This window comes from Ammospiza nelsoni, chromosome 18 (genome assembly GCF_027579445.1).
Source record: "Ammospiza nelsoni isolate bAmmNel1 chromosome 18, bAmmNel1.pri, whole genome shotgun sequence".
NCBI lineage: Eukaryota > Metazoa > Chordata > Aves > Passeriformes > Passerellidae > Ammospiza > Ammospiza nelsoni.
In genome coordinates, this window is record NC_080650.1 from 2347876 (window position 1) to 2375175 (window position 27300).

The 27300-nt window shown below is 40.9% G+C and overlaps 2 protein-coding genes across 5 annotated transcripts; one reads left to right on the forward strand and one right to left on the reverse strand.

Annotated features, from left to right (window-relative positions):
- Nucleotides 1–16: 16 nt before the first annotated feature.
- Nucleotides 17–3378, reverse strand: MTRFR (mitochondrial translation release factor in rescue). Its single transcript, XM_059485374.1, has 4 exons — nt 3349–3378; nt 2180–2484; nt 1263–1505; nt 17–331 (listed from the first exon to the last, which is right to left on the reverse strand). The coding sequence occupies exons 2-3, from the start codon at nt 2447–2449 to the stop codon at nt 1293–1295; spliced, it is 483 nt and encodes a 160-aa protein (XP_059341357.1). The 5' UTR covers nt 2450–2484; nt 3349–3378; the 3' UTR covers nt 17–331; nt 1263–1292.
- A 234-nt stretch (nt 3379–3612) lies between these two features.
- On the forward strand, nt 3613–27040 carry MPHOSPH9 (M-phase phosphoprotein 9). 4 transcript variants are annotated; one of them, XM_059485397.1, is made up of 24 exons: nt 3613–3743; nt 6105–6237; nt 6470–6620; nt 7822–7911; nt 10677–11143; nt 11380–11503; nt 12128–12218; nt 13425–13531; nt 13900–14025; nt 14768–15204; nt 15857–16015; nt 16937–17024; nt 17911–18126; nt 18948–18995; nt 19361–19425; nt 19857–19961; nt 21516–21653; nt 21798–21973; nt 22703–22867; nt 23183–23303; nt 23618–23721; nt 24524–24732; nt 25078–25146; nt 26048–27040. In XM_059485397.1, the coding sequence occupies exons 2-24, from the start codon at nt 6131–6133 to the stop codon at nt 26147–26149; spliced, it is 3465 nt and encodes a 1154-aa protein (XP_059341380.1). In that variant the 5' UTR covers nt 3613–3743; nt 6105–6130; the 3' UTR covers nt 26150–27040. The 4 variants fall into 4 exon arrangements, with proteins under 4 accessions (XP_059341380.1, XP_059341382.1, XP_059341381.1 ...); XM_059485399.1 differs by having other exon boundaries at nt 14924–15204; XM_059485398.1 differs by lacking the exon at nt 26048–27040 and having other exon boundaries at nt 24524–24786.
- The last annotated feature ends 260 nt before the right edge of the window (nt 27041–27300 follow it).

Below are 27300 nucleotides of genomic sequence, written 5' to 3' on the forward strand. Positions count from 1 at the left end.
TAAATTACTAAAACTGTTATTTGCATCTTTGTATGTATTTATTACTTGACGTAATAAAGCTTATTTTCATTAACAGTTTGTATTAAAACTATGTACAGTCACTTTAATCACATTCATACTCCAGGAGTAAGGGCTGTCAACAGATGAAAATTTAACCTTCATGCAGGAGTTTAGGAAAGGACAAGGAAGGGGTTGCAGATTGCTGGAGCACTCCATGCATGGCACAGGGCACAGCTGTCTCTGGGACAAGGAGGTGAAGTTCCTTCAAAATCCACACTCTGGCTTTGGGGCTTTGTTGAAGGCCAAAACGTGGTGGCATCTGGTGAGGGTGCTGTCCAAAAATGAAAGATAAGTAAGTTGTGGTTAAGCTGCTGGAATTGTTAACAGGATAAAACCAGGAAAAATGTACTTCAGAGGAATGGTGACAAAGGAAACACAGCTGCATTTGTTCCTGTAAAATGGGAAACTGTCAAAATGAGTGAAGGCACCAACATGGCCAAGCTGAACTGCAGCACAGCATAAACATAACAAACAACTCTAATTAATTAATTCACAGCTTGGATGGACTGGACTCTGCTGCCTTGGGAGGCAGCTTCCAACACAGGTAATTTTTTATCTGTAATGACTCAGTTTTACCCTGAACTGGAGGGCCATGAGTGACCACCCCTGACCTGCAGGAAGGCCCTCCCTGTGCCCCAGTGCTCAGCACCACTCCAGGTAAGGTCTGGAAAGCTGCTGGGTAAATTTTACCCAGAGCTGAGCAGGACAGAGCTTGTTCAGCTCTGAAGCAGTGACTGGTGTCTCTTCCAGCAGCAGCTCAGTTCACAGCACCACAACCAGCACCCAAACCTGGTCCCAGTTTTTGAGGGATTTATGTCTGAAGGCACTGCCTGGGTAAGGGTGGGAAGTGAGAACCTTTCAGTGCTGTTCTCATGTGCTGGAGCTCCCAGGAAGCAGCCCAAGGTGTCATCTGCACAGGAGGAAATCTATTGATTTCTTTTGGTCTGTGCTAACAATGGTGGAAAGCTCATGGCTCCTCTTTAACAAGGATTCCTTTATCTGCTGGACCTGGCAGAAAAACTGATTGCTGGATGTGATTAATGAGATGATGGCAGGGAGAAGCAGGAGTACCTGACTGCTTTTATCTGCTCAGCTTTGCAGGAACAGCAGGTCAGCACTGAGGTTTCAGCTGTGCTTATCAAGCCCTGCATCATTTGTTAGCTGGAAAACTCTTTGGGTCTAATGACAAACAATTCTCTTACCCTGCCAGGGCAAGGCAATATTTCACATCTTCATTCCTTATCCAATTGTTGCATCTCTTTAAAAAGTTTTTTCCTTTCTAGGTTTTCCTTTGCTCTTCTTTTTTTCTCCTGCTTTTGCTTTTCCGATGTTTTCTTCTCTTTAAAAACATCACTGTCTTCTCCTTTGTAGAAAAGGTCAACTTTTTCCTGCAGGATTTCTCTGGCAATCTTTCTGTTCTTCTCCACTGACCTTGTCTGATGACACTGAAGAAATACAAAGAACATTTTTACTGAAATTTTACCTGTTTATTCTTCAGCTTTCCCTTTCAGTCTATCCATTCCTACCATTAAAGAAAATCCCCTCCTCCCCAAGGCAAGAGCATCCTCCCGCCAACAACAGCTGCAACTTTTAAATCCAGATGATATATTTTAATAATTATTTGCTACTGTAACTCATCAGACTGGCTTTTGCATTAATCTTTATTGCTTCCCATCTTACCCAGGAAAGCTGCTTGAGTTTAACTTAACTGTGTCTTCCCCTTGTGACAGGAAGCAAAGATTAATTTCAAGGTATTAATCCACAAGAAGTAGGTAAGAGAAATGCTTAAAAAGAATCTGCAGAGTGATCAACTTGCTAAGGAAGAGATTCTAACTCACATGAGGGACAGGAATGTGACAGCTACAATGAAGATTAATTTAATTGGAGACAACAAAACTGTAACTGGGTGGCAAAGCCAGGAAAAGGAGCTCTGACCTCAAGTTTATTTATCTGCTGACAGCCAAGACTGCTTCTTGCTGAGACCCTTTACAATATAAATATAAAATATAAATATATATAAAAATATAAACTTCATGCCACCTGCACTGTGATTATGCTTCATTCTGAAAGGAGACTTGGAAGTCCTTTATTGTGACCCAATAAAACAAAACCCAATTACCTTCACCACAATCCCAGATGGAATATGCTTCAGGACAACACAGTTGTTTGTCTTGTTTGTGGCCTGACCTCCTGGGCCATCACCTCTTACAAACTGTTCTTCTAATTCTGCCTCACTTAGTTCAAGGAGATTCAGAGAGTTCCTTTTCCTTGCTGCCTGAAGCAAGGGCAGGCTGGGCAGGGAGAGCTGCTGCTTCCTCAGAACTGCCCATGCTGGTGCTTGCACCCCTCTCAGTGAGAATGCAAAGTGAAATAAACCTGGAACATTCATACAGAAACCAGGACAAGGCTTCTCTGCTACCAAACCTGGAATGGAATAGGAAAGAACAGTTTACTATGAGAATTCTTGTTTAAGATGAGCTATTCTAGCTGCACATATTGAGCAGTATTTCAATATTCAGATTTATTTTCATGGTTATCTGATCTGGTTTCATTTGCCTTGAAATATTTATCATGCTGAATAGAATTTTGGTTCTCAATGTAATTATGTTTCTTAAAATATTTTGAAAGGGATCTGGAATACACCAAATAAAGGAATATTCCTACCAACACTTGGAAAATACTAAACATATAAAAAGAAAAAACCAAAACAACAGAGGGAAAAGAGATTATTTCAGTCCTCCAGTCTGACCTGTGAGACCTCCAGTCTCACTGTGAACCTGATTTTTCCCAGGTCAAGGAATTTACAATATTATCAACAAAGGCACAAAGGTATGCCTGAAGTGTGCATTTCCCTCATGGATAATGAGGAATGTCAGCTCCTACTCCTGTCAAGTGTCAGTCTCCAGTATTAGGTAAACAATTCAAACAGTACATGCTGTTATGCTAGAAATACTTTATTTGACTCAGAAGAAAATATTTCAGTGTGTGAAAAAGTGCCACTTGGCAATAAACAGAAAATTTGAACATAACTCTTGAAATAAAAAAATAATTAAATGAAAACTTTATTGGCAGCTGCTACAGAAGTTAGTGACATTTTAAAATGAAGAATACATGCAGAAAAATGAGCAGCGCTTCTGGCTAGTTCTCAACAAGCCTTTATTTAAGGGGTTTCATCAGCTCTACCCACTTACAGAATCTTTTTGAAACCAGGACTTAAATTGATAAGGTAAAAAACCCCACGGGCCCGAACCAGGCCCGACCCCTCAGCCCCGCTCGGCCCCTGCTCACCTCCGCCGGCCCTCCCGCACCGCGCATGCGCTCTCCGTGGGGAGGGCGGTGCTGCCGGGATGATTGGCATGCGGAGCGGCCAATCGCCGCGCGAGATGGGCGGGGATTGCGCTCGCCCTCCAATCGGTTCTCTCGGGGAACGGCGCCGCGGCGCGCGCCGCTCCCCTGGCGGCGGCGCGCGGGCTTTGCCGCGCAGCGAATCAGCGCGGGAGGCGCGCGCTCGAGGCGGCCAATCACAGGGCCGGGCTCAGTGCGGAGCGCCCTCTACCCCCGTCCCCACGTTCGAAACTCCCGGCCGCCACTCGCCGGGCGGGCGGTGCAGGGCCGCGCCGTTCGTCGTTTCACGGCCGCCGGAGGAGGCGGCTGCCGGGCGCCGTGGGCTCCCAGCGATGCGGGTATGAACCGAGCGGGCCCGCGGGCAGCCGGCGGGGTTAGCACCGCCGCGCTTGGCCGGGTCCCTGCTCCCCATCCCGGAGCCGCGAGGCCGACCCCAGCGCTCCGCCCCTTTCTCGCAGAGTGACGGGCGGTGCAGCCAATCGGAGGCGGCGGCGCTGTCAACATCGCGGAGCGCGAGGAGCGGCCGCCCAATGAGAGCGCGGGGGCGGGGCTTGGCCTGAGCGGGGCGGGGCGGCGGAGCCGCTGGGGGGGCGCTGGTGGAGGGACGGGGCCGTGGAGGGGCCGCGCCGAGTGAGGGCTGGCATGTGAGGGCTGACATGTGAGGCGCCCGCCGGGCACCGCGGGGCGAGCGCGGCGCTGGCGAGCGGACGGGGCGCACGCGGAGCCGGGGAGGGGGTTACGGACCGACGGGAGGCGGCCCCGAGGGAGCGAACGTGGCAGAGGGGTCCCTGCGGGGGCTGAGCCCTCGGGGCCCGGGCGGCTCCCGCAGGCGCTGCAGCCCCGGGCTCGTTGTGCCCTCTGAGGGTCCCTCAAGGTCCGTGGGGAGGTGGGGTCTGGCTGCGGGCACCGAGCGCCCCCGGCACCGCTGAGGGGTCGGGAGGAGTCGGGTCTGGCTCAGGAAGCGCTGCAGAACCTCACGGGCTGTGTGTCGGCGTTTGCACCGAAATCAGCGCCGATATTTCTGAGTTACAAACACCTCGCCGATTGTATTTTCCCATCCGTGCCCCTTTCTGCAGCTGCATGGCCGTGTTAGGACCGCGCTGTGCGGCGCTGTGCTGTGGGATCCATGGGTGACAGCGCTCCCGCAGCGCAGTTCCAGCTCGCTAATATTTTTTTTTATCGAGAGCAGACTTCTAATGAGGTTATGAAACGAGCCTGTGTCACAGCTAAGTCCCACCCATTTGCTGTGCTGCCGAGATAGGCCACCCATGATTCCATCCTGGGGATTCGGGGGGACTGATGCCGCCCCCATCCCCTGCTCAGTGACACTCCCAGCCTCAGCCATCGCTGTCAGCTCAGCAGCTGACAACCTCCAGCTTTTGCAGGCTTCTGACCGCTAGAAAAAGAAGAAAGCCATGGGTTTTGTCTTCTTTTCTTTATCCCACGAAGCTCTGCCAGAGGCATGTGTGTGTCTGTGATAACTTCCTTCCAATTCTGGCATTTTCAGCCCTACCCAGACGAGATAGTGAGTGAGTACCCAGAAAACATTTCTGCTAAAGCCAAGCAGGCTCCAGTAAAACAGGAAAATAGCGCAGCTGTCAGTTAGTTTCCTTCTGGTGAAAATATATTATCCTTCTGAAATTATTGGAGATATATCTCCAAGAATTTGCAAATAAGGAATCTGTAAAACCCATCAGCCCTGTAAAGAGGAATGCTTGTGCTTTGGAAGTGTTGTGCTTCTTTAAGGCAGCAGGAATTTATTCTTAGCATTACCAGACTGCCAAGATGATATTTCTTAATGCCTCTTTTTGCTCTCCATCCATGAAATGATCATAAGGTTTCTCTTCAGTGTTAGAACACAGGCTGAATTCACCAGGGTATACAACATGCTGAAATAAGCCCTATGTAAGAACTGGTTAATTAATGATTTCTTAGTGAAAGTATGCAAACTTTCTCTAGAAAGTGAAGAATATTTTAGTCTCTCTACAGCCAGTCTGCTGTGGGTGCTGTAAGACTGTGGCCCAAGTATTTTATGTTTGTTTATTTATTTATGATGCTTTCAGTTAACCAGCTGCTGTTTTCATCCACTGTGGGATTCCTGTTTGACTCCTTTTTTTGTTGTTTTATTAATTGGTCAGAAATGGAGCTCAATGTTTAAGCCTTCTGAATTAATGTTACATAATAACAGTGGAACAAGTGATCTGTGAAAAAAGTAAGCCAAATATTACACACAGAAATGGCAGAATTGGTTGACCCCAGTCTAAGTTAGCTGATCTCAGTTTTATTTTTTTTGGTGAGTGTGTTTCTTACAGTGAGGGTTTAGATTCTCAATCACATCTAAATACATCAATAACAGGAGATTTCACACCTTGCACATGGTCTGTGGAGCCCCAGATTTAAGGAAAACAACCAATCAGACCCTGGTAACATGGTTTTACCTGGAATGTTTTGCATTCAGCCCCCTTTCCAGCCACTCTGTATGTGTTGGGAATCCTTGGACCTGTGGGAAGCCCAAGGCTGAGTGAGCAGCCCCTGCTTGCAGGGTGGCCCAGGAGAAGGGAGAAGCCTGGTTATGGAATATTTGCACTTTTTGGGATGGTTTGGCTGAAACAAATGTCTCTCCAATTCTATTTCTTCACACAATAAAGTCAAATGTTTTTTAAAATAAAGAGAGTGATGTTTATTTCTCTTGTTTTCAGGGTAATGTCTTACCTGGCACTGAGCTATGGAAAACAGCGATGTGGTGAATCCTGTACAAGAACCCCCTTTGTGCTCTGCAGACTGTGATGGCAGAAACCCCCACAGCTCTGTCTGCAACTTGAATTCCAACAGGTAATGTGCTGAAGCAATCACTAACAATTACTTTCATTATTTTGGTTCTGCTTAATTAGCACCCCTTCACAGTAATATTGGTGTTAAAGTGAAATTTTTATTTCAGCATGATGAAAGTCCTAAATTGAGTGTATAATTCTGGCAGTCTGGCAGATGTAGGGTATTGTTTGGGCCACTGTGTTGCACACCTGACACAGTAAATAATTGAGCTGTTTTCTTTGTGTTTCTCTAGAGGTCCTTCATCCAATCCCTGTGGAGTTTCTGGTTACTCAGGGAATACCAGGTCCTCATTAAAGCCTGGTTCTGTTGAGCTGCTTGCCTCCTTTATGCAAGATATCCAGAACATTGGACATGCTAACTCGGAAATTGTGAGGAACTGTGAGGTATTTGATATTAAATTTTATTTTTTAAAAGTGGTATTAATGTATTTGCTTTGCATTTTGGAAGACAAATCTAATTATACAATTCAGCAGCAAGATCTGGGTTTATCCTTAATGATGGGAGAGATCCTTTACAATAAATGAACTAATCACCTGGCTGGATTTTACTGCAATTTTATCTTAGTGTTTTACAATAATTTATTGTTATATCTTGGTGTTTTATCAAATAATAATATTATATTAATAATATATATTGTAATATAATATGGATCTGAACATTTTTTCCCAAAGTTACAATAAAGGTAGCGAGTTTTTGAACTGAAAAATTTAAACCATTAAAACTGTATTATTTCAAACTGGTCTGAAATGATCCTAGAAATTAAAGGGGTTTTTGCCTAAAAATGGTTCTGTTTTGCTTGACTTATTTATAGAATCCATTTGTAAAGATGTGTAGGTGATTAGTTTGTTTCCAGATTTAAACCAATGCAAAAATAATGGTGTGGTTTCAATGAACTAATTCTCCAAAATACTTTTTGGAATTTTTTTGTCCTTTGTATTTTCAATTTTATCAGTGTATTTGGTTATCATAAGGAGCATCAGTTTTGCACACCATGGGCTTGTTCTTGCAGATTTTTGAGCTCCCTGGCTGGGATCCATCCAAGTGTGTGTTGACAGATGCTTAATTTGGGTTCTCTTTAACACCTCCAGGAACAGAATATTGATGTGTGTGTCCCGTGCCCTGTGCTTCAAGCACCAGCTCCATAAACATTAACATAAAATAGTTGTTAAACACCAGATTTTGCCATGTTTCAGGAATGCTGTGTATTTGATTTTTAAAAAAATTATCTCTTAGTTTCCATGACATAATTATGCATCCTGGCCTTTAGCTGGATTGCTGAGGGGAGGAGTTTCTTACTGAAGGGTGTTTAATTCTCAATTTTAGAATTGCCTGTAATTAAAGGAACTGGAATCAACCTTTCTAGAATCTGGCTGTTCTTTGCTGGCAGCTGTTCCTACTTTTGGCTCCCAGTGATTGGCATGGTGGGGGCTGAATGTGCTGTGGGATGGGCACCCACAGTGCTGTTCCTCAACTTTGGATTATGCCAACACCCAGGGACAGGATTGCAAAGCTGTTTGCAGCCAGAGAAAAGGTAAGAGGTGCAATATTTCTGTGCTTTAATTATTGCACTTTGTGATTTAACAGACAAGGTGGATACAGCTTCTGAGACTGGTAGAAAAACAATGCCAGGAACAAATAAATGCCCAGCAAGAGCAGTTCCACCATCAAATCCAAGTAAGTAATGACTGTTCATGGAGCTTGATAAAGCTGAATGATATTTTTCTCCCTCCAAAACAATGCAGAGAGGCAGTTAATGGAAGTGGATGCTGTTTAAAGGGAGCATATTTGAGACAGCCTTGCTTAATTAACAAAGCAACTCTTAGGAACCATTTCAGGAGTGATTTGTGGATTATTTATTTTCAATTATTTTGTTTTCACAAACATTTGGTTCAGAACGCTCACCTGATAATGGTATTTTGTAGGTACAAGGTTTTTATGAACTGTTAGACTGTATAATTTCTGATTTTGAGACAATATAGCTTTATTTTCATTTAAAAAATATACAGCTTATCATCCCCTCATCCAGAGAGTGTATAGCCCAGGAAAAGCATCACTGTAATAGCTGAACACCTATCCCACCTTCGCTTGAACAGTTTCCTTTCTAAGAATGAAAAACAACCCCTGTGAAGGTTCATATTTTGGCTGAACCCTGTTTATCCATTAGAACAGAGGCAATGTATATGTATATATAACAGACAATGAAACTATAATTATATAATGCTTAATATCTTCATCATTTTGGTTGCTGTTTTTCCCTTCCCTTTCCTGATGCCCTCCACACTAATAGTAATCAGCAGTTCCTGAACTGAATTACCAAGAGGTACTGTCCTTTTATCCTGTTTCTCCTGCCTCACCTCCCCCCTCCCTCCCATTTTGTTGTTTCCCCGTTTCCTTACCCTTGTTTTTCCTTCCTCTTACTGTAGTGGTTTGATTCACTTGTTGCTGATCATGGTCTTTACTAATCCATTGTGTTGGCTTTGCTGGTTTTTGTCTTTTTTTAATAGGAAAGGCTACCTCTGGAAGAGCTGAGGGTCAGCAGGACTTTCTCACTGCATGGGGTGCCACACTAAACACAAAATCAGCAGCTAGAACTGAGCTATTTTATGCATTAAATAGAATAGATGGGAATTTGCTTTTTGTGGTAGAAAAGCAAGGTGCTGGATCAGCACTGACATGACTGAGATAAGGTTTGCTCCATGCTGGGTTTCAAGACCAACTACATAAAAATCTCCATCCTTGTGAGAACAGGGATAAAAAAACCTTGAGTTCCTTTTGGAATCAGTGGGGGCAGCCCTTGGCTTTTGTGATCTATACAAAAAGACATCACTGTGCCAGGGACAAGCTGGATCATCCCAAGATCAGACTTTATCAAAGAGATTATAAAACCAAAATTACAATCCCAAAACTGTAGAAAGCACATCTTATTTTTCCCTTTTTTTTTTTTTCATCTCTTGCAGTTATTTTTGACTGTGCAAAAAGAGGTAAAAAAGCAATTTAATTGGAATAGGAGCCTTTCAGTTTTCCTGCACAGGGTATTAATGACAAAGATGAAATGTCAGCAGTGAATCTGATCTTCTCTCCCCCCACTCCAGTTCTGTTCTTTCCCTTCTTTTCTCCCTTCCCTACCTTCCTGACAGCTGGATTACAGAATTGAAATATAAATGATTGCTGCAGTCATGATTGAAATCATTAGCAGAACACAAAACTTTGTAGTGGAAGGAAACTTCATCCCAAGTTGTTTGTTTATTATTTTTGGCAGGGAAAGGCTGAACTGAAATTCAGTTGTTTGCTCTGTTGCAAGTTAATAAAAAATCTGAGGCTTGATCCTGACTAGCATTACATATAGGTTCCTCTGAAATTAAGTATTCTTTTTTATTTCTTACTTTGAGAGAACAAATCATTTTTGTTCAATTTGTTCTCTCCAGTTGCTATTCACATGTGAGTAATGTACTGTAGTTCTGTGAAAAAACACAAATTCCATGTTCTTAAAATTATTGCAAGTTTTTTCCTTCTTCCTTTCCTGAGGGAATTAGTTTGAAATATATTATTGAAAACAATTCTGTGCTCTGTCCTGTCATGTGCAAGAGTTGTGTGCTCCTGCAGTTCAGTAATCTCAGTTGGACTCTGCAGAAGTGCTGGCCACAGGCACAAATGTGAAATCTCTTCACAGCCCTTGGCAAAAGCATTAATTATTTCTCAGAGCTGTTTCAGTATTTCCAGAGCACAGCTGTAAAACTTAGAACTTCAAAAAATTACTGACCTAATATACTGAAATAAGTCTTGTAGACTAAAGAGCAAGTGACCTGTTAGATGTAGTGATGCAGTTTTGGGTTTGCTCCACTCCATCAGCCACTGAAACAATCAGAAGGCAGAACTTTGTACCATATGAACCTAATAGCATAATCTCCAAATTGGGTGTTTTAAAGTTGAGTTTTATGCAATAATCTTGCAGAGGTACATTATTCCTATTCTCATGATAGAGTAATGGTTAATACTTCCATCAAAGCATCCTTGCAGTCTTTAAAAATGTGTATCCAAGTGAAAAAGTGTTTCAGACCTAAATTTAGCCCAACACCTGGATAGTTTGTATTTCTTTAGCAGGTTGGTAGGTAACTGTAGTTCTGAGGTAATTAGTGATACATTCATGCATGTATTTTACATGAATAAATGACTACTGAGACTCGTGATTCACTGCATGGAATTCAGGATTGTTCCCATGGACATTTTACTGTTCTTTTTACTGTTTTATTTATATTTACTGTTATGCACAGTATGTATTTATCTACTTTATGCATGAGATGTCTGCACATGAAAACTTGGAGTTATATGGAATAAATACTCTAAATCTCCCGCTAATAACACAAATGGAAGATGTATCTAAACAGGGGTGTGACTTCAGGCAGGATCTGATGGGAATTGTCCCTTTCCCCCCCGTGCAGCTGATTCAGGATGAGATAAAGCAGCTGGTGAGGTTGCAGAGCAGCACCTGGGCCGGGGGCCGGGCTGTGCCCTCCCTGCCCGGCCCCATGGGGATGTGCTCGGAGGCGCTGGAGGAGCGGGAGAGCCTGGGGAGGCACCTGGCGTCCGGAGAGGGGGAGAGCCCGGCCGGGGCCGCGGGGCCGCCGCGGGGATGTGCGGGCAGAGAGGGCTCCGTGAACAGCGACAGCTCCGTGAACAGCGGCTACGGCTCCCTGTCCGCGGAGCCGAGCCCGGCCCTGCCCGGCCCCTGCCCGGCACAGCCTCCCCCCGGGCCGGGGCTGCACGGCGGCGGCCCTCAGAGCCAAGGAGAGCTGCCAGCTAAAACAGCAGAGCAGAGTCCTCCATCCGCAAGGAGGGATAGCTTGGTTTTTCCTGCTGGCTTGGAGCATAAAGCTGATGAAGGTCATCCATGTGGGAAAAAAGCCAGGTTAGTGATAAACTTTCTAATTATGGTAATTTCTTATAGACAATCCCCATTCGGTAAAAGCTGCTGGTCACTGGGGGCATGTTTGAGTTGAATGGAAACTCTTGATGTTCTACTGCTTGATAGATAAAGATATTTATTTAGCCTGATGTTTCTGAGTGATGCAGGTCTGCATCTCTAGTTTAGATACACTTCAATGTATTTCCCCTAAATATATGTGTGTGTTTCTTACCATCCAGTAAATCTTTAACATCATGGGCACAAAAGTTGAAACAAACCCAACCAAAAAGAGTAACTGCAGATGAAGGATGTGTGAACTCTATGCAAGAAAATGAGAGAGTGAAGAAATTACCACTTGAGAATGTAAGTCTCTTTTTAATTCATTATGTTTTTCTAATGCTATTCTTGTAACTGGTATTTTTTCAGAGTTACAGCATGTTCTCATTCAGCATATACTTTCATATTTTAAGCATTTGAGTTCCCATTCATATTTAAATTTCATGTGGGCAAAGTTTACTTTTTGGATCATTCCATACTTAGGCACAGAGCTATTTTGGTTTACTTTATTCATTACCTAATTTTTGTCTTAACACCTCCCTGAGTGTCACATGTTCTGTCATTGTAGAGATAATGGCCACACTCAGCTGAGGCTTCAGGTCATGGTTGTTTATTGTGTCCTGTAATTTTGAAGGATCTTTGATTTCAGCTGGTGATGCCTTTTCTGGCACACAGGATTCTTTGTGTGTTAAGGCATTAACCACTTTGCTCAGGACAAAAACACAGGCATGTCTCAGGAAACATCAGTTTAGTTATGTGGCTTAGCTTAGTTCCACTTTTGGCTATGATTACCCTCAATATAAACTTTGTAGGTTTGGATCATGCTGTATAATTGTATTTTATCTCTGCTTAAGAAGACTAATAACATTTCTATGCTTTTCTTTCCCTTGTGATTTTCCTTCTGAATTTGTTTTTCCATTGTAATTTTAGACAAACCTTACTGATGCTGCTTTGCCACCATACACTTTTTACCTCAATCAATCCAAGGAAAGTCCAAATTCTGTGGTGTCAGAAGCTTCAGGTATAGTTAATTTCTTGTACATAAATTCCCTTTCTTTTAAATTCTCATTTTTAAAACTCTTACTGGAATGCATCCCCAATAACTTCAGGGAGGTGAAGAGGATTTAAGCACTGACAGGCTTTGCTATAGCATTAATTCTGCTTCTTGCTCCTGTTTTCAAACTGATGGCAGCTCCTGTCCTACATCTTGCTGCTGGCAGATGTAGGACATGCAGTAGTTGGGATGTTTTTCCAAATTTCTCAGCATTTCAAAGCTGAACTTTGTGTTTAAAGCTATTTCATAATGGAATTACTGTTAATATCATGGTAGGATATGAAACATTAGCATCTATGGTGTGGTAATTACAGGAGTTCATGGTAACAGAGGCAGAATTCCTTTAAGCCAAGGGCATGATTCTATAACTGTGTGAATAGACAAGGACACAATAATGCAGTGTGTAACCTGGTGATTCTTTAATTTGTGGGGAGGGTTGCTTTTTTGTGTTTTGGTAAGGCTTGGCTTTGTTGTTTTGGGGGTGTATGTGAGGGGGGGTTGGTGGTGGACTTTTATGGGTTTGGGGGTTGTGGTTATTGGGGTTTTTTATCAAAGCCAGACAACTAATTCACATATTTTGATCATAACAGGGTGGATTCATTTCAGTAACAAACAGGGGCACAGAGATGCAGCCCTGCAAACTGTGTATAATTGTTGCTTCTTCACAAGCCACTGAGAGAGGGACACATTTAAGAGATTGGAGTGGGATTGAGGCTGTGTCTGTTCCTCTTGTGCCATCCCTCTTAGTCCTGGTAGTTTGTCTTTGCATGCTGCACAGAGTGAAGAGTTTGTAATGTCAGGTGGGATTGTTCCTTGGGTGGTGCCAGTTTTAAGTGCTATACTGGAATCATTAAAAATGTAAGTTCATGGTAAATGAGGATTTGCCCCTTGAACACCAAATCTATGTATTTTAACTGATTTATAGCTTTTGTCTCTGGTGCTGTATGATGTGAGACTGATTATGTTGCCCGTGCTTTGCATTGAGATTTTTCTAACTCCTGGCCTGGTAACAAATGCTCTAATGATATCCTTGAGCAGTAAATGCAAATAACTACTGTACCATTCTTATTACTGACCAAATAACATTTTACTAATGGGTTTTGGATTCCTGTTCTGTAGCTGACAGCTTGAAATCTGTAGAATTAATTTTCTTCTGGTCTTTTTTTTCATCAGGACTTTCATACTGGAAGTTAGATGAAAAGGAGATGTATCACACTTTACCAGAGAATTTCAGAAGTGAGTTGCCTGATAGTTTTGTGGAGAAAACATCACCAGTTCAGGTAAACTTTGTACATGTTTAAAAGTTATTCTGTTGCTTTTTGTCTTTGCTGTTTGCCTGTGATGGAGAGAACCCTTTTGTTATCTCAGTCTTTCATATCCTGGCTCTTTGTTATTCCTGCACCCCACTAACCTCCCCTGAAATTTACTGACCTTTTGTCCTTCAAAAGGAGCTGTGTATAGAAGATGAGAAGTGTCTAATTAGTATGTTAAAGGTGTATGTGCCTTGTTAAAAACCCTTTTTAGCTTGAATGAAGCTGTGTGTTCTGAGCTGCTTTATTAGCTAAACCCACCCCAGAACTTGCTTATCTTTGTTGGGGGTGGAGTGTTGTGTTCAGAAAAAGTAATGTAGCAATTTTGCCTGTTGAAGTTGTCTTCTGCTGATGAAAGGAAGTTGTCATCACTGAAGGACATTTATCATAAAAGACAAAGGGAAAAGCAGCAGCTGCCAGACCAGAGTTTTATGCCTTCTTCCCAGCCAAGTCACCCACCAGAGGTAACATCAATTTCTTTACTTCACGGATCAGTTGAGGATGTGTTGGGCTGGTTTCACACGGCTTGGCCCCTGCTGCCACCTCCAGTGTTGTGCTGGAACAGCAATTTGAGCAGCCTGGGAAAGGATCCAGCTTGGAGGAACCTCCAGGAACAGCCTGAGCAGGGAAGAACCTTTGCTGCACAACCTTGAGGATGCGGCAGGGACGGATCCGCTGCTGCTGGGGCTGCAGCTGCTGAGCTGCACCTGGGACTGCAGTGCCAGGGTCTGTTCCACCCATGGAACAGAACAGGCACAGCTTGTGGAAATGATTCTTTCTCCTATCTGTTTTTTATATAGCTCTCAGTCCTGTACATAACCTAGGGATGGTGGCTGCTGTGTGACTGTACTCTTTAGGTAATTAATGAAATGCTTTTGTAACCCTGCAAGGTTATTGTTTCAACACACAGACAAAAATCTTTCAACTTGCATAACTGAAATTTCAGAGGTTTTCTAGAAAGCTACAGATCTTGGATATGTCCTTTATTAATGGAAACTTAGAAACTCAGTTTGCAATTATTGGGAATGTGTATTGTCATTTCAGTGTTGCAGAACTGACATTTTATTTGTCACTTCCAAATGATTGTAATAATATTCAATATAATACTTACAGTATGTTGTATGGTTTATTGATGCCTTGAGATAAATCTTGTTCTTGTAAATGGAGTTAAATCACAATTTTTTAGCATTGTAACTTATTTCCTAGATCTTGACGTTGGACCCAACCCTGCATATGAAGCCAGGCCAGCAGACCCAGGGACTCAGTTTTTCCAGGACTCCTGCAGACTCTGCTCCCTTTTCTCCAGACTCTATGGCAGAGCCCGGATTTCCAAGTCATTGTGACACAGACTCTTTTTCACAGACAAGTCATTCACCTCAGCTGGATGATTCTCCAACACACCCTGCCAGCAGCAGAGCTGTGCACTTGGACCTGTGGAGAAATCACCCATTCCAGAGTGAACACAGGGCCAGCTCTCCCTTCCCAGTGGCTCCCAGGAATGCTGACAATGATCATTCTGTCAACACTGAGGAGGAAGAAACACTGACTCTAACTCCATCTTCTCTTACTCAGTGTGCTGACAGCAGTTTGCCAGATTGCAGCCTTTCAGTGGCATCTCTTGAGGATCCTGTGGTAATGTCAAAGTAAGTAACTTTTTCTTTTTTAAAAGTCCAAAGTTTGGTGCTTTCATGAAAGGAATGAAACAATAGTAGTGAGCCGAACAAAATATGTGAGTTCACTTGGTCGTGTCTCTTTATACATAAAAGTAAAAATACATCCTTTCTCATAGGCTGTGTGAAGGAGTCCATTTAGGCAGAGAATTTCAAAGTTCTGAGAGGGGGATTATTTTCCTCTTTAGAATCAAATGCAGAGAAGCACAGAATTTACTGTGCTTAGGAAAAATAAATATCCTCCATTCATTGTTGAAGCTCTGATGATTTGTACTGGACAAGCAGACAGGGCATTTATTCCATGTATGAGGGCTTGTAAAAAGTAAAGCTTTATTTTGTGCTTTTATATATTATTTGTATATAATAATCATATATACCTGTATATATACTTATATACCTGTATGTATTTGTACATAATAATCATAATATTTATCTCTATTAATACGAAGACTTCTCTGCCTTAGATGACAAAGCTGTCTTTGCTTTAGGTTGAATGCAAATGGAGTTTTGTAAGAGACATTTATGTGCTGAGTTCATTATGTCCAAATGAATCCAGAATCCACAAATTAATCCACATGATCATGTGGATGGCTGGAATTTTCTACAATTCTTATATTGAAAATAGGATTAGGCAGAGCCTGAGGGAGAAGCACGCCCGACACATCGCTGATCTACGAGCTTACTATGACTCTGAGATCCAGAGCCTGAAACAGCAGCTGGAGTCCAGCCACAGAACTGCTGCATCTGAGGAGCTGAAGAAAATCAATCAGAGCCTTGCTGACAGGTGCTGTTTGTCCTTCCTGTCTTTCTCTTTAGGTGGTGCTCTGTATATTTTAAAGACAGTATCCTTGTTTGGAATGTCTCAAACAGTTTATGTCCCTCTTCAGTTCTGAAGATTTCATGTATCTATGATATTAATATTTCCCTGTTAAATATAAATTTTGTATTATTTAATGCAGTTGCTAAGCTGTGGCTGCCCCATCCTTGGTTAAAGGGTTGGGCAGGGCCCTGAGCTGCCTCATCCTGTGGAAGATGTCCCTGCTCTTGGCAGAGGGGTTGGAACTGGATGAGCTTTAAGATCCCTTCCAACTCAAGCTACTCCATGTTTCTGTGGAGATCAGTTCACTGTTGTTGGACAGTAAATGTGGTGTTTGGACTTCAGTTTTTGTTTGACCTGTTTTTTCCTGGAGCCAGTGCAAGCTTTCTCAGGAATGGCTGGCAGGCAGAGGTACTCTGAGCAGTTTGTAATAGAATGATTTGTGTTGGGAAGATTCTGCTCTCCTGTCATGCTGGTGAACATCGTCCTCCTGTACCTTCCATGTCACGAGCACAGGTGACACAGGAGCAGTCCTGAGTTCATTGGTGCCTTTACCCTGAAGCCTGGGTGTCCCAGCTGTGCATTCCATTATGTGCAGCTTGAGTGTTTGCTGTACAGAGAATGCTGATGTGATTTCTGTATAATTATTGCCAGTTAAAACACAAATTGCACATTTAGACAGCTGAAATACTGCACAAAATTTATGTATTCCCAGGCCACCACAGCCCTTCTGAGCAGAGACGCTGCTGGGGCTGAAAAATGTGGGAGGAGATCAAGGCTGGGCACCAAAATTTGTGGGGATGCTTGAGGAAGGGAAAAAGGCTATAAAATGTAGGTTTATTATTTGAAAATCTCAAGAGCTTGGTGTAATCTCTATGTTCTAAGCAGGTGTGACCAGTTAGATTCAGCTCTGAATGAAGCAAGTGCTCACATAAAAGCCCTTGAAAATAAAAATAATCAGCTAGAAAAGCAAGTGGTAAGTATCTGTTATTAAATCAAGTTGCTGTTTAAGTAAAAGGGTAAAAGAATGAACTTTTTCATTAATAAGTTGACCAGTGCTTCAATACTTTTTTTTGTTATTTTTAACCTTTCAACCTTTCCCTTAATATATAAGATCAGCTCACATGTTACACAGTGACTTTCCTACCTGAGTTTCTTAGGATTCCCTACCTGAATCATCATCACTGTTGCTCATGAACTTTTTTCCAGGTTAGCAGGGATCAAACAAAGTCTAAGAGTGAAATACTGTGATGTGTTTATCCCATTCTTCTTTAAATTTTCTAAATTTATTTATTTTGTTTTAATTACTTTCTTATTAGATCGGTTATAAAAGAAATCTCATTTATGCTGGGGCAAAAATACTCTTTAGGTATATTTGCTGTTTTTCTAGCTAGGCCAGACCTGTTTGCTTGTGCATAAATTAATGCATAGCTGCATTAATTATTAGTCAAATTAATTTATTATTAGTCAATTAATTATTATTAGTCAAAACCCAGGACACTTTGTCATGACAGTTGAACTTTGTCATCAGAGTTAGACACCTGCAGAGACTAATTCAACCTTCTTTAGGCATTTGTCTATGCTGGCAAGTAAGTTAATCAGATGGATTGGAGGCCTCACCTCTAGATATTTAAAATCCTATAAAATAAATACATTTTGGGTGGGTTTAGTCTTCATTTTCATTCTTTCCAAGTCACAGAAATGAGCAGAAATCTTGTTTAGTTCACGTACACCCGTACCCTTGTTTTCTGTGCAGGCGATTTTAAGATAATTATTGAAATTTAAATAATCTTAAGAAATAATTAATGTGCCAGGGAAAAAGCATGTTTCAAACACTCTGAAGGATGTTTTGTGTCCTGCAGGCAGAGTGGAAGGAGCGTTTCTGTGCCCTCAGTGACAGCTCCAAGGCCCTGCAGGAGCGGCTGGAGGAGACGCGCGCGAGCCACAAGGAGAAGGACAACGCCATCAGCCGCCTGCAGTCCCGCCTCAGGGAGCTCGAGGAGGCCTTTGAGAAGGCTTACAAGTTATCTGACAATAAAAACACCAGGCTCCAGGAAGAAAACAAAATGTTTCAAAATGTGAGTAAGAAAATGGGTTTTGGTGTTGGGAGGGGGACGACAGCAAGTCCAGGTGTGAAAAATACTCGGAGTTTACAACTGGGAAGTCTTAAAGCACAACAAGAAAACAGAAATTCCTCAGCTGACTCCTTACTAGGCTGGGTGTTGGAGGGCACTGTGGAGCTAAAAGATACTTTAAAACAATTATTTAAGGCAACAAGTGTCTACTTGATAAGCTAACCTTTGCAATAGTCTGTCTCAGGAATTTTATTACTCTAGGTTGAAGATACTACATGAAATTTTACAAAGTAATTTTTCCTCTCTTAAGCTTGTTTGAGATGGACTAAACTTTTCATACCTCATCCCAACTTGCTAAAACTGTTCACTGTGTATGATTTTAGTCTAAGGAATTGCTCCTCTGTTTCTTTAGGAAGAGCTTTATGGAATGTTTAAATGGACTGGCAGAATGGGTGTTAGCTGGGAAAGCTACTTCATACTTTAACTTCTTTTTTACAGTTGAAATTTCAAAAGACAAATTCACTTTTAAAGTCTCTGAGGAATCTTACCAGTTCATTCATTCAGTTTCTTTAGAGACAAATAGTTTGAAAATTAGAAATACATTCTATCAGTAGCTCTGTCTCCTCTTGTCCTGTCTATAACTTTTTGTTCCAATTGGAAGATGATAAAAAGAACTTAACAAATACTATTAAAGTACATTTTGTATCCCCTGTAGTGCTTCTGCATGTGTTAGCCAAGCTGTTGAGATGATTTTACAGCAGCCAACAAAACTGTTAATTGACTGTGGTCTCACTGTGGGCTGGTGTTCTTTTGTTTTGTTTTAGCTTTTAGGAGAATACGAATCCCTTGGAAAAGAACATGAAAGAGTAAAGGTAGGCACACAGTGGATAATTAAAAACCCAAACATGCAAACTTTGTGATAATATTCCATGGAATTGGCTGAATTAACTTAAATATTTCGAAAAAGCTCAAACAGAAAGATCCATATTTATCTTTACTGATCACTTTCTTCTTCAGAGTCCTGGAGGGAAAAGGAAGGAAACTGGAATTTGTTATTTTCCAGTTATAGGCAGCAAAAATACTGCAAAGTCAAAGCTGAAGAAATTTAATGGACCCTTTGAACTAGGAAGGTGTAATTGATGTGTTGTTTCCAAGACTGATATGGAGTTACTTGGGTTTTATTTAATGCACTTCTGCAGTTTCTGGACTTTTTACATTTTTCTTTTTGTCCTTGTAGGATACATTAAATACAACTGAAAACAAATTGCTTGATGCAAACACAGAGATTTCTGATTTGAAAAGGTAACTGTGAAACTTGTTATTGTTTTAACAATATGAAATACAAACTGTGGGCTAAATGTCTACTCCCAGAGTGTGAGGGCTGTAGATCTTTCAAGTTTAATCACATTTTATGAAGCATTTCATGCTGCTTCATGCTACTGGTACAAACTAAAAATCTCTTTAATTTAGGATATGCACTTTTTTCTACTTCTCTCCTTCCTCAGCAGTGTTGTCTGGTCCTGTCTTTCTGGCCAGATTACCTGATTTATTTAACTTCAAATTCAAATACATATTTATATCCATATTTAGATAGAGGTGCATAGACAGAAATGCAGCAGTTGCTCTTGTTCTCGTGCTTCATCCAGAATATCTGAATAAAATGAGCTAAACTATTAAGAAATGTGATGTTTCTTTTATGCTATTTAAATCATCTCCTAATGCATCTTTTTAAGGACAATTTTAAAACTTGAAGCTCAGCTCAAGCAGGTGGAACATGAAAATGCCCTGAAACTTCGCCATATAAGTGAAAATCGTTTCACAAGAACCTCTTGTGCCAAGTAAGTGACCATTAAGACATGAAAACAATGTGTTTTAGAATAGCTTTTAACATGTTTTGGCTAAAAATGGATCAAGATGAGGTCAGTCCATGGGCTGAACTGGATTAAACACATGTGATGTAATCCAGAGATTGGATGTGCCAAGAAATTAATAAATCCAACTGAATTCTCTGCTAATGTGTCTCTGCCTTGGCCAGCTGTCCCTGCTCTTCCAAAGGAGTGATTGCTGGGTCTGAACTGCTCAGCTGAATTCCCAACTCCACAAAGGTCTTGGGAATTCCATCTGGATAGTCCAGTTAGGCATTGGAGCTTTTCCTGGTGTGTCATTGGTTTGAAAAGCTGATTCCTGCTCAGTGTGGTCCTAAATAGGATTTGTGCAGGTAACCTGAGAGTAGAGGGGCAGTTCAGTCAGAATGAACACTCTGCTTTGAATTGGGATTTATGTTAAAGAAGTTCAAGTTGATCTGTGCTCTGCTTTTGTTTGTTTGAGGTTTTTTAATTACATTTTAAAGGTCTAAGAAACTTTGTCCCCCTCTGGTTTTTGTTACTCAGTTCTGGCCTGTTCAGTGTCTCTCCCATCTCAGCCCTGATGCTGTGGAGCCCAAAATGACAATTAATGTGGTTTGGGGATGTCCATTTGGATGTGTGGAGCAGGAGTATCTTGGGGAGATTTGAATTTTGATGATTATGAAGACAGAAATATTTATGTATTAATATATTAAAGGGACAGATTTCTGTTTAGAGCTCTTTTAATATTTATGAACCAGACCTCTCAACAATGAACAGAAAAAAGGAAGGCCTGGACATGGCAGCCCATGTTCATCAGGGAGGGGGGATGTAGGAGCCAATATGGATTTAGGAGTTAATCTGTCCCTAACTGATCCCACAGGCTCAAGGAAAGCTCATTCCAATTGAATGCCCAGCAGGAAAGATTTACAGAATAGTGCCTATAGTTCATAGCTTGGGTAAACAAGACCCTTTTTCCTAATTATCTGCTTTCCTGTCTATAGAAATCACATTTTTCTTTTGCTATCTCAAGATAATGATCTACTAATTGATACTTAGTTGATATTTATCCCTCTCAGGTCACCAACACTGGCTTTTTCTTGGCTTTTTGTTTTTCTTTTTTATTTTCTAATAATTGTTGTCCAAAAGAAAGCTGGGATCAGATGCTCTGAAGCATTGCAGTAATCTCCACCAAATGTTTTCATTTAATTAGTTGAGATCTACATGCAACCCAAACCTGGGTCTGAGTAAGCAGCATTAAATTACACAAAGATCTTTGTGGAGCTCTGCATTCTGAGCATATTGTGTAATTTAGACTGAAACCTCAACATATGGCTTTTTTTTTCCCCAAATATTCTATTTTTACCTTTCAAGCATGTTTTTAAAAGTAGTTACTTTTCCCACAGTATTTACAAGTTTATTGTATATTTGTTTCTGTTTACTGGGATAAATCACAGGCTTTTCTTAAAAAACCAAACAGAAACAAACATAAACCCCCCTCCCAAACTCCAAAGCCTTTAATAATTTTGAAGCTTTTTATTCCCACAGCAAGTTGGGAACTCCTGATGTCAGCAGGAGAAAGTGGTTGATACCAGGAGCTGAATATTCCATTTTCACTGGGCAGCCTTTGGAGGGCCAGGAGAGCCCCAAAGACAACAGGCTGGAAGAAACCTATATTCCTTCTAGGTGAGTTGGTTTCCTGAACTAAACTGAAATCTGAACTAAATTTCTCCATGCTTTTCGTTTATTCTGTTCCTGTTTGCGTACATGAAATAAAATAAAAAACTTTATTTATTTTTTTTTTCCTTTCACCACCTCACACTCTTTAAGGCACCATTCTCCTCCTGAGAAAGACTCCTCACAGGAAGACTCTTCAAACAACACAATAGGAAAGAAAGAAAATGAGATGGCAGAAGCACCAATTCTAAAAGCCTTTAAAGAACTTGAAGAAGGAAAAATTCTTAAAGATTGGGGTACACAGACAGAAAAAGAAGATGCACCAGCTAGTAACTCTTATTTTTATATTCCTGAATGTGTCTTTACTGGCTTTTCTCTGTTTGCATGTCTTTTGGCTTTGGTATTCTCAGCATTCAAGTCCACCAGGATACAGTGGTGGGATAAAAAAGGTTTTGGCATGCAAAACTTGTGCGGTTTTCCTAAGAAAATTCAAAGTTGGATATCTTAGTGATTTGTTTAGAATAGGGGGAATGCAGAGGTTGTGGTTAGGTCTCAAGCTGAAGACTAGTTAATGTCCCCTTTTCTAAGAATATCTCAGTATTTATAAACAGTTAATGGAGTCCTAACAAGGTCTGGCTGCTGTAAATCCATTCCAGTTTCCATGGTGTTTATGGGAATGGAACTGAGGAACTGGGACTGCCCTGAGCTGTAACAATGCTGATTTAGGGAAAACGCTGAGTCTTTCTTAAAATCTTGTGTTCTGGGTCTCAGGCAGGTCCTTCAGCCTTTCCCAAAAGATGCTTTTGTCCTGATTTCCACTGTTTCTCTGTTAAACAGTGTTACTCAGCATAATTTCTCCCTCACACACTGCAAAGATCCTTTTTCATGAGTTAAATGAAACATGAATTTCATGTTCTGTGAGTAGGAAGAGAGACTTGAGCAGAACAGCAAAATAACGTTGATGTGAGGGATAAAAAGCTCAGTTCAGGGGAATATTTGTGAATTCTTGTGTTGAAAAAGATTGATTAACATAAGAACTTTTTTTTCCTTTTCATTAGAACCATCAACTCGACGTCAGACTGTGGGGTTTGTTGAACCTTCCTTGGTTGCAAACAGATCTCCGGAGAAAGGGAGAGACCAGCACAGACCCAAACGGTTCAGCTCCCCCTCTGGCCAGAGGTCATCGTCCCTTCCTCCTGCCAACAGGAAATCCAGCACTCCCAGTCAGTGCCTTGCTCAGCCTTGCTTTGTGTCACTCAAAAAGCAGAATCTAATCATGAAAGGCTGCTCTGGAAGAGGGAAAAATAGGGACAGGGTTTCTGCATTGTTCTGGCAGTCTGAAAAATTCATGTCTGTAATCACGGAATATGTGAGAGTTCTAAGTTTATTTTCATTTTTGCATGTTGTGATGCACCTCTCATCTAATGTAGATAAACATGTAGACAGCTTTGAAGAGCACTCTTTAAGCTGCAAGCACATGAGTGGGAGGTACTGCAGTGGGGAGTCTGAGGTCCATAAACATACTTTGTCTTTTGCAGCAAGAAGAGAGATAATGCTGGCACCAGTGTCTGTGACATACAGCCCAAAACGATCTCCAAAGGAAAACCTCTCTCCTGGATTTAGCCATTTGCTCAGCAGAAATGAAAACACAGTGACAAGGTAGGAGTCTGGTGAATACAGTTGTGTTCTGATGATTTTTAGAGCAGCAGGATGTTTATCCAGGCTTAATGCTGCTGTTTCTTGTTCATTAAATGTCCTTGAAAACGAGTTGTGAAGATTTCTGAACATAAAGCTAAGTTGTGCTTTTTAAAACATGGCCAAGAAAATCTAGAATGATTGAACAGGATTTAGAAGACTTAGTCTTTAAAAAAAAATTTTTGTTTATTCACCCAAAAGGTGAAAAAGTAGAAAAGACCACATTGCTTGATACGTGAGTTCTAACAAGTAATTGCTGTGTGCTTCCTCCTCTGTAGGTTTGATATACTCCTAGATGACCTGGAAACTGGTGCTACTTCTACTTTACAGCACAATAATCCAAGGAAAAGGCTCCAGTTTCAGTCACTAGATGATGCAGAAGGTAATCTGTCAAAGTGGAGGGAAACTGTTCTTTATTTTTGTACCATGATTCTTTCCACAGTGGTAGTGGCTGCCTAACTAGAAAGCTGACTCTTTACTCTGTGAAGCCCAACTTTTAAAAATCCTCTAAATCTTGCCTTATTCCTGTAGACAGAGAAATCCTGTCCATAAAATATTTTATTTTTATGTATATGTCTGTGTGCACAAACACACTGGAACAAGAAAAATAATTAAATTGAGAAAGAAGGGCAATACATTTCCCTGTGCTTAACTCAGTTATCCAATGCATATCTTAGTGGGGTCTATATTAAGATGTACACACTGAGTCATACTAATAAAATCCTATTACTAAACATTGCATTATGGACAGCAAAGAGTAACTAATAAAACCAGTTGTTTCAAATTTTTTGAAATGATTGATCTTTTCTCACCATGTTCTGCTTTTTGGTTTTATCCATGCTCTTATTCAGACTGGTGTTTGCATGACAACCAGTCAGCTTGGTGATATTTAGAAATGTACCAGTAAAAGTAATTCCTAATTAGTACAACACAGGAATCTGATTGTTAACCAAAAAATGTGCTGTGTTTCAAAGATCCCTTGAAAGATGACCCATACAAATGTTTTGCATTCCTTTGGGAAGCTGTTCAAGGCAAGGACTGAGGCTCTGCTCTTCCCTCTCCTCGGTTCATGCACTGCCAAAACCACACTGCTTGTGCTGCCATTGATTTCTTTTTCTGTCCTGTGTAACAATTTCCCAGGTAATTACAAAATAAATAGAACTGTTCAACTGTTCTGTTGATAGGAAGGCAGCATTCAGGTGTCAGGCAGAGCCCCTGTACTGAATCTGTCAGTAATGGAATGAAGAAAGCAGCAGCAGCCTGGGAGGAGAGGAGCCAGAGACACGAGGCAGTGCAATCACCTTGTGAGGAAGACTTCAAGTACACAGCAAGGATTCCAACTCTGGCTGAAACTGAGAGGCTTTTTGATGAGCTGACTCACGAAAAGCAACAGGCAAAGATTATTTCTGTTTTCAAGTTGTGACAAATAGTAATTGTTCTGTGAGAGGTGAGGGATGGAGCCTTTTATCCATGGAATGTGTGGCTGAAATTCATCCACAACTTCAGTGTCACATCAGGAATGTGCCATTGTCCTTCCCTGTCCCTAAATTCATTAAAGGAGAGTCCCTGTAACAAACCCAGTGTGGGTGGGGGTTGGCACAGTATTATGGTGGTAAAGAACAAAACTCTCCATGTAGCTGTAATCCATACACCTCACTTCTCCTTCTGTAAGAGGATTTAGGAAGGCTCATAGTGGCTCTTGAAACTAATTTACAGCTGAAGTGTTTTCTGTTATTAGATTGAGGCTGCACTCAGCCGAATCCCTTGTTCTGGTGGAAGAATGACCTTGCAAGCAAGACTAAATCAGGTGAAAAAGCCTCTCTGAATTACTGTTCTCTTCTGTTCTTCCACAATTGAGAATACATAATGTAGAGGAAACATCCTCTGGGTAGTGAGTGTGATTACTGTGGGAATTTTTATGTTAGAGTTTTTATACTGTTTAATGTCTTCTATTTTTTGTACATGGGATGCATTTTGCCAAATTACTGCCAGAATAATCTGTTCTTGTGCTAAAACTGAGAGGGAGATAAAGGCAATACATTAACAAAATGCAGTGACTATCAAATAGATCCCTGAAGCTGCAGAGAGGATGTTGTGCTGTAGGGGAAATTGAAAAGTTTAGTTTTTGTTTGGTTGAATACTGTCTCCTTGAAAGTACAAAGTAAGAAGGTAAAAATAACTGGTTTAGGTGGAATACAGGGAGGTGCTTTCTGTGGAAAACTCTGCAGACTCTTTTATTAAAAACTAGTCTCAAAGTTGTCTTATAGAGGTCTCTGCAAAGCCTTCAACGTCAGCATTTCCTGAATTGTGATTATCAGGGTGTGTTATCAGTTTGTCAATTTGAAATTAAAAGTGCATTCCAGTAAATCAATACTGCTACTTACTACAGTGATCAACTGTTTCCTAAATATGCCTAATATTCCTAAATATACTTAATATTCCTAATATTCAGCCTGTCTTAATTCTTGTCAGGTTTCTCTCATGGAGTTTTGTAAGTCATGTGTTAAAAAAGCCAAAAAATACATAAAAATAACATGACAAGTTTGTGGGTCTGGCTCTGGTTTTTGGGTGATAATAATGCAGCTAAGGCCTCAAAAAAGATACCAGGAATATAGGAATGATAGCAGTTTCCTAATTTTAGAAGGATCATTTGATTTCATGATATATTATTAATGCTTTTTGTTCTTTCTTTTAACTCCTTCTTTTAGGAAGCCCTGGAAGATCGTTTGGAAAGAATTAACAGAGATTTGGGGTTAATACGAATGACTCTGAAAAGATTTCATGTTTTGAGAACATCTGCAAATCTTTGACAGTTCTCTCTTGACTGCAAATATACTTTTTTTTTGCACTAATATATAATGATGCACTCAGTAAATGCAAATTGTTTTGTATTTTTATAAACCCTGAAAAGTAGTTTTGCAACCATGTTACCCTTTACAAACAGCAATATTTTGTACTTCAAACAGCCACCTCTATTTTAAATGTATTTTGTTACACCTGAGAAATCAATGTTTATCCTGTATTGTAATATTTTTAGAAATATTAATTATTTTTAAATAGTGATATTCAATTTATAATAAGAAACGAAAAGGCAGCTTGTTTTCAGGAAAAAAAAATGGTAGTGTTACCCTTTTGCACTTGGTTTTCCTCCACTATTTTATAAATATTTATGGTGTGATGTAAATATTAGCCAAGAGGAGATTTTGGACTTTAATACAAAAAGCAACATGAGTTTACCTGTGTTAAAGGGAACCACTGTTCTGTGGTAAATCCTTTTAATTTAAACCTTTTCCATGGGTGTTTCTCATTGGGACAGAACTGTGAGCAATACTTGCACTGTGGCTGGCTGGGGCAGGAAAATCCTTCTGTGATGGATGTGAAGCCTCCCAGCAGTGCCAGTGAGGGGTGTGCTGATACTGGGAGTGCCAGGATTCACCTGGCAGCAGCTCCTGCCTCCCAGTGAACAGCTCAGCTCCAGCTGACACTCCAGGATGGAACTCCTTCCCTGAAGTTACTGCGTCCCTGTGCCAGGCTGGGTTTTGTGCCAGTGTTCTGTTGGTGTACATTTCATGTATTTGTGAACATAAATTAATTTTTCTTGGTGGAAAAAATGCATATTTGCCAGTTGACATATTGTTGCATTACTGTCCAACATTGATATTTTGGTTTGTATTTTAATATTAAATAAATGTTTAATTAGATTCTTTCCTCCTGCCCAAGTACAGTAATAGGCTCTGGGATATTACATCAGAGATAATGTAGGTTTTAATCATATTGTGTGTTTCAAATTCTGTCCTTGTTCAAGATGTTTGGCCACCAATGATGTGATTACAGGGCCAGAATAGCTGTCATAAAGGAAGCTTGAGAAGGTCTGATTCTAAAATTAGAGTGCTGTGGTTTAAGATATTTGATGAGGAATTGTCCAACCCATGCATGGTCTTTTCAGAAATTCTGTAGTTTT

Coding starts and splice junctions, on each gene's coding strand:
- MTRFR (XM_059485374.1), bottom strand. CDS start 2,449: ATGAATGTTCCAGGTTTATTTCACTTTGCATTCTCACTGAGAGGGGTG. Junction 1,506..2,179: donor CATCTGGGATTGTGGTGAAG/GTAATTGGGTTT, acceptor GTATTTCTTCAG/TGTCATCAGACAAGGTCAGT.
- MPHOSPH9 (XM_059485397.1), top strand. CDS start 6,131: ATGGAAAACAGCGATGTGGTGAATCCTGTACAAGAACCCCCTTTGTGC. Junction 14,026..14,767: donor AGCCAAGTCACCCACCAGAG/GTAACATCAATT, acceptor CTTATTTCCTAG/ATCTTGACGTTGGACCCAAC. Junction 24,733..25,077: donor TGACTCACGAAAAGCAACAG/GCAAAGATTATT, acceptor TTCTGTTATTAG/ATTGAGGCTGCACTCAGCCG.